Here is a 7,399-nt window from a genome sequence, read left to right on the forward strand (position 1 = left end):
AATGTAAAAAGACTTTTAAATATAAAACTTATAATAATTAACAAATATAGTATAAAACAATACTCGTAGTTTATATTTATTGTTTATTGTTTTTTTACTTTTTAATCCTAAAAAATTTATTGTAAATACTTGCATTCGATTAACACTTTAAGTTAATTTAAGTTATAACCTGCTAATTTGTTCATTAGAATTTTTGGCTAAATATTGAAAAATAAGAAACTTAATTTTTTTTTGTTCAGGCTTCTAGAAGGATATTTTGGGCATTTAACATAATTGCCATTAAACCGTCAAAACATATTGACTTGATGGCCGACAGGGGAGGGAGGGCTACCTCATAGAATGTGAAAACTAAACCTCCCTTCGGCTCACCAAAGATAAAAAAAAAAAGGGTATCAAGAAACAATTCAATATTCTCTTTAAAACTGAAAATGATTTGTACATGAAACGATTGAGATTCTCAAAATTTTCTATCTCTTTAGCAAATTTGGGTTGGCAGAACAATTCAGAATGTGTGTTTTAATTCAATACGCGTGTAATATCAGAGTACGTGTATAAATAGAGATTAACAATGACGATTTGAAAATACTTTGTAATACAATGTATTTTCAAAACGTCAAATCTTTGTTGTTTATCTCTATTTAAGCTTAAGTGGTATCTTTTCTTTTTCTTTTTCTTTTTTTATTTTTAATAATTGTAATCTAAAATATCGTAATCTAAAATATCGTGATCTATATATAAAATAAACTCGCGTTTTTAAAAGATAAAAATTTTGCTCCAACATCTTTAGTTAAAACAATTAATGTCTTCATTTAATAGAGGATCAGAGTTCAAAGGGAAGACACAAGGTTCTTCACCACTTGATATACTCTTATTAGTAAGAGGTTGAATGGCAAATCGTCGCTCTGTTACAGGTAGCTGCAGAAATTTAGTTAACAAAGACGTATCTAAAAATAAACCAGCATTTTACCCTTAAAACATTCGACAATATTTGTGTCGAGGTTTAAGATGATTGATGATTCTCAAGATGATAGGAGTGAAGATAACAAATTAATTTACCTCTTTGGCTTCTCGAGACGAGACCTTTATCAACAGTCAGTGTAGCTTTTTTTGATGGTAGTTTCAATCTGGCTTGCGCATAAGAATAGTAAAATGCAAAGTTACTACCAATAACTGAAACTGGTAGAGCGACTATTAACAAACCTGTGCATGCACACATCGCACCAACAATTTTAGCGTTGACGGAGTTTGGTACCTAATGACGTAAAAAATAATCGCATTATATAAAATAAAAATGATAATTTAATTAAAAAATAGTAAACTTAAAAAAGTATGCATTGTAAAAAGACAAATTATTTATTGCATTCCAAAACCTAAGAAAGCTGTTTACCATATCTCCATAACCAACCGTTGTCATGGTAACTATTGCCCACCAGAAGTATTCTGGGATGCTCGTTAGCAAGATTTTATTTGCACTCTAAAAAGGAAAAGTACTTCACAGAAAATTTTAAATGTAATAATTATGAGCTTTTTTTTTTACCAAGCACACACCTTTTCAGCGTAATAGATGAGCGTGGAGAAAATAACCATGGGAATCGTTACCAACAAACACAGTAACATTAACTCGTTCATGCTCGCTTTCAACGTTTGGACAATTATTTGCATTCCTGTGAGTTGTTTAAAAAATCGAAACAAACGAAATATGCGTATTAGACGAAATACAAACAAGAAGTCTAAAGTGTGAACTTTCACAAAAATTGCGATGTAAAATTGTAGAGTCGAGATTAGGTCAACGTAAGTTAAACACGAGCTAAAAAAAACCACATAGGAAGGGCAACAAACAAGTCTAGTGAGAAATTCTAAAGTAAATATAAAGCAATAGCAGCATTCAAGAAGGTCGAACAATGGTTGGTATTTAAAGAATTTAGGGACAGTTTGCATGCAAAATGTTGTTATTGAGGTAACTATCACCAACATTGATATCAATGCAACAAGCTAAAAAAAAAAAAAGACGTCTAACTTAATAATATTTTAAAAATTCTTTAAATCATTTAAATGGAAAACGCAAATTACCGGCGATGGTTTAAAAATTGTTTGGCTGGGGATGTTTGGATGAAAGCCAAAAAGTTTCTTACCTGTGCATATTTGGATGAAAACGGCTTCTCGAGAAGTGCCCAAACTTTTGGTCTATACATTGGAATTAGGGTTTTCAAATTTTTTATATTGAAGTTATATTTTTTAATGTTATTTTCTTCCTGATCATCGCGAAAATTTGTTACAACGTCATCAAACATTTTCAAATTATGTTGAGCATCGCGATGTTGAGTATAGCTGCCCCAGCAACAGGGTTCCATCATTAATTCGTCAATTCCCCAAAACTGGAGCTCCTTCGTGTAATTAGCAAAAACTTATTATTAAAATGGAAAACTTTTTTTTTATGTTTTTTAAATGCATCTAGAGTACAAGTTTTAAAACAACTTATTGAGTGCTTATTGAAGTCTTAGGCCATATTTACTTAATCAGTTTAAAACTCGTAAAACATTTGTATACTGATGAAATCAACCCTGGGTGGGCTACCCTCCCTTTACAGAAGCTCTTCATGCTTTTTGATTTTTTTTCCTTGATTTATGAAACATATTACAATTATTCACATTCTCAAGACGGTGTAAGCCTTCCTAAACATATTGTTAAAACCAACCCAGGGTGGGCTATTATAATTCCGCCCCTCAGCACAATTGAGTCTGTAAAGTAGAAATAGTGTTCAAGAACAAAGTTATTTGTTACCATAGTAATTTATTACTATAGTAAATAAATATTACTAATATAAATAGTTGTAATAAAAGATATTAATTACCTCTTCAAAAAGGGAGCCACAGACGTCATTTGGGCAATGTAATTTTCCAGTTCGACAGTAATTCAAAATATTTTCAAAACAACCTGAATGTCTGTCAAAAAAAAACTCATTCGAGTCAAAGTCTTTAATTTTAAGAGCGGTTTCGGCGATCCAAAATAAACGCGTATCTGGGAAATTTTTTATAGTGTTAATGTAACACTCGTGTTTAATTCCTCCCACGTTTATTACTACTCTTTCCACCACGTCTTTAATGAAGTTCTTTGATTGATCTTTATCAGATAAATTTTCATCGGGGTTCATTTCTTCACTTTCTTCACCAAACAGATCCAACATGCTATACCAGTTTTTTTTTATATAAAAAGTAAAACAAAATAGCAATTACAATACATCAATGGATTTAAGATTTTATATTCAAAAATGCTTCACAGTGGATATCGCATTAATATTATATCAATAAAAACACATATACACATATACACACACACACACACACACACACACACACACACACACACACACACACACACACACACACCCGCACACACACACACACACACACACACATTTATATATATATATATATATATATATATATATATATATATATATATATATATATATATATATATATATATATATATATATATATATGCCGTAAAATTAAAAAGAAGTAAAAATAAAAGATAACAATTACAAATATAAAAACTTAAAAATAAAAAGAAGACCTTTGTTGGTTTGCACACATTTTTAACAAGATGCGGGTTCTAATAACATTTACGATGATATTTACGATGATATTGTTATTAATTTCACAAAAGGAGTTACCTTAAACTTCTTATTTAATCATCTGAATTTATTAAACAAACAAATAAACTGATGTTAGAACATAAATTTTATTGTTCAATGAGTTTTCAATAATTCTATTGATTACGAATTTTCATAACTAATTTTACTTGCAGACTCATTGTATTACAATTGCTTTACTCGCAACCCATTTATCTTAAAAAAGTAGATTGTGCACTAAATGCATTACTTTTCTTCTTGTTTACAGTAAATGGGTTTCCTAATTGAATTTAACCTCTGAGGAGGAGAGTTGAGAAGAAATTGGTCTATTGCAGAGGAGACTGTTACTTTATTAAATTAATTTTTTTCATTTTTAAATTAAATAAAGGTCGGATAATTGATCAAAATATGAAAATAGGTTTCTGTAATCGCCAGGCTTTTTTCACGTCTCGGACTTTATATATATTTCTTTTCATCCGCAACATAATACAGCATTGTAATTCACAGCTAGCATGTCACAGCTAATTTTATCAAAAAACTCCTGCATTCATATAAAAATATTTAGCCGATATATATATATATATATATATATATATATATATATATATATATATATATATATATATATATATATATATATATAATATATATGATTTGAATGTTGAGATCTTGTATAAGAGTGTATATTATATTAATAATAAACATCAAATAATACGAATTCTCTAAATACAAATATTAATTTATTATGAGAAATTTTCGCTGGATTATAGTTACCAGCATCATCAGCTCGTAAAATTATATATATATATATATATATATATATATATATATATATATATATATATATATATATATATATATATATATATATATATATATATATATATATCGGCTGAATAATTTTATCTTTTGATTAAATATGTAATGCTTTCAGAATAAATCGGCGCCTTATGAATTTTTTTTTGTTTTGTTAAATTATTTCTATAAATCCCATAAAGAAAAAACCAAAAAAGATTTTTACGTAATTTTTAAAGTTTACTTTTAAAAAGAATTCTTCTTTAGTCAACTTATGAAATTAAGACCTCGAATAGTTCTTTGATCATTCCTTATACTAAATCAACACGAATGTTAATTGAGCGGTCAAGCTCTTTTGCATCTCCATGTAGGTGTGTTGATTCGACCTGCATAGATATTACACAAACATTTTCCATTAAAAGTGAAGCTACCCCAAATACGAACACTCTCATTGTCACATTGCAACCTTGGTAAAACAAAGCAAATGAAAGTTACTAGCTTGCCCTTTTCCATAGATCAAGCACTTCTCTCCTTACGCTACCTTAATCTTGTGAGCCTAACTCTGGCCGTCATCATTACTTTTCTAACGACTAATAAACACTAACTTTTCTGCTAAATAAGATAGATTTATCTTTATTTAAAGAATCATTCCATTTTGTTGCTTCGCTAACTGCTTTTCGAACTTCATAAAAAAAACAACTTAAATGTGACTAAACAAATCATCATTAGCAGTTTTATGCAAGCTTTTATAGAAAGCAATCAAATTAAATTTATCTAACTAAATTATCATAAATAATATTTGGATTAAGAAAACAAAATCTTTTTTTTAATATGCACTTAATAAAACTGAATTAGTAAAAAAAAGTAATAAATTAGTGACTTAGTTAGCGATATATTAGATGTATAGCTACCCCCTACACCAATAGCTTTAGAAAAGCCTTTTTTCAATTTGAAGACAAATTTTTCCATTTGAAGACAAATTCATTCAAGTGAGTAAGTCGAAATACTGTAAAAGTTTTCTCTGATTTAACAATAGTAACTTTAGATTCTTGGCCCTCCAGCACCCACCATCAACTGCAACAAAGTTGAATTTGATAATAATAAATAAGAAAACAAGGAAGTTGAGTTACATCAGCTGAAAGGTCGTTTATGATTTTTCTCCTGTTTACTAGCTCATTAAATGAAGCTATTAAAAGAGAATATTTGGCTTTTAGTATATGTCAAATTATTTCTCAAGAGACTACTTATTTTGAAAAGTTCCGGGAAAAAAAGACATTTTTGTTGTGAAAAACAACGAGAAAGAGAAAACAATGTGAAAAAAACTTAGCAATAAAAATGAAGTTTATTAACTATTTTAAGCGGAAAACATCTCTCAATTGGTAAACCTTAATTCAGTTGTTTAAGATCGGAGCACATTTTTTTATCAAACAGGATGCCTAGAAATGTTTGTATTAGTAAAAATAGTTATTTTGTTACATTATGTAATATTGATAAGAAAGTTCCCCTATATTCGCAAGCTTGAAAAATTCCTTACAAATATATTTGTCAACTTTTTTCTAAAACTATTTACTTTTTCTGATACAATCATTATATGAAGACTTAAAATTTTACAAATATTTAAAGATCATAAAATTGTTAAGTTCAATAACGTAAGAACATTTTTTAACAGACCACTCTTCTCTTGTTGGGGGCTCTAGGCATAGCATTGTTTATCTTAAGTAACTCTTATCTTAAGCTTTATTTTAAGCCTTATCTTCAGTTTCATCTTAAGACTTAGAGTGAATGCCAACATCATCAAGCTAACCACAGCTACACTTGAACAGTTATAAGAAATTTTAATACAAGTATTAAAAAAGTAATAGTGACAAATGTTTGACAGAAGCCAATTTAAAAATTGATACACAATAATTTAAATACTAAACTGTACTTATATTGATGATTAACAAAATATTTTGATGTAAAACGGATTTTTTTTTTTTGTATTTGTGATTAAAGCCTAAATCCAAGGTATAGATTACCTTTATTTCAAACTTCTTTGAACTGAACAAACCAAAACTTTGGATGCTAGAGGAATTTTGTTGAAATCATTTTTCTCGCCGTGACCCAACTCATTTAGTTTTATGAAATTGAGGTTAGAAGAAAAAAAATGCAATCCGAAGATTATTGTGTCTTTCATTAATTTAAGGTCATTAAATATTACTTTTAAATAATAAAAGATTATATTTTTTTATCTTTTATTGTTAGTACTTTGTAAAAATGGCTTTTTTAAACATTCTGGATAGTCAAATGAATTTTCGGTAAAAAAGATAAATATGTATAATAAAAAAATTATGGAAATAAATTAATCACAGTAAAAAAGATGGACTTTTGATTGCATGAAGGTGAAGTTGCACGAAGACAAAATTTGGTGGTACGAAGATGGAATATGGTTGCAAGAAAGTAGAATATGGTTACATTATGGTGGAATGTAATTTTAAGTGGAAGGAATAAGATCGAAAGAGGATTCTTTTTCCCGGCCAATGAGCAAAAAAATGTGAACCCAGTAAAAACGACATGAAAAGATTGTTAAAGACAAAAAAGTTTAATTAATATTTTTATTTATTACGTCATATATATTTCCACCAAAGATCCTCTTGTTGTTAAGCTGTTGTTAAGGCACTTTCTTTTTAGACAGTTAAAAAGAATATAAAGTAGCTGTTATTTTTGAATGTTTAAACAACCCTGGCAATATATTTAAAAACTTTCCAATTTCTTTTTATGGTAAGCTCCTCCGTGTACATTTTATGATAAGCTTTTCTGTGCATTTTCCATTTCTCGTTTTGTAATTTATGAGCCTTAGTATTTTGACACTTATTTAATTTTTAAAATTTTATTTTGAAATCTAAGCTTCAATTAAAGAACTTTCAAGCAGCTCAAAATTGTTTCACATATATCGTCCTGATTAGAATTTATATCCGGTCAATATTTTTT

At 28.3% G+C, this 7,399-nt stretch overlaps 1 protein-coding gene across 1 annotated transcript in view; it reads right to left on the reverse strand.

Annotated features, from left to right (window-relative positions):
- Window positions 1-281: 281 nt before the first annotated feature.
- LOC149880785 (potassium voltage-gated channel protein Shaw-like) overlaps window positions 282-7,399 on the reverse strand; it is a 42,731-nt gene continuing 35,613 nt past the window's right edge. Inside the window, exons 3-9 of the mRNA XM_090067881.1 lie at window positions 3,577-3,677; window positions 2,852-3,185; window positions 2,133-2,384; window positions 1,549-1,992; window positions 1,388-1,474; window positions 1,057-1,252; window positions 282-944 (exon numbers count right to left, since the gene is read on the reverse strand). Coding sequence (XP_089924007.1) covers window positions 784-944; window positions 1,057-1,252; window positions 1,388-1,474; window positions 1,549-1,992; window positions 2,133-2,384; window positions 2,852-3,185; window positions 3,577-3,677 — 1,575 coding nt within the window. The 3' untranslated portion in view covers window positions 282-783. The remainder of the gene's footprint in view (window positions 945-1,056; window positions 1,253-1,387; window positions 1,475-1,548; window positions 1,993-2,132; window positions 2,385-2,851; window positions 3,186-3,576; window positions 3,678-7,399) is intronic.

Source organism: Hydra viridissima, unplaced genomic scaffold (genome assembly GCF_058129835.1).
Source record: "Hydra viridissima isolate aposymbiotic clone 2 unplaced genomic scaffold, HvirCarnegie_v1 scaffold_12, whole genome shotgun sequence".
NCBI classification, from domain to species: Eukaryota; Metazoa; Cnidaria; class Hydrozoa; order Anthoathecata; family Hydridae; genus Hydra; species Hydra viridissima.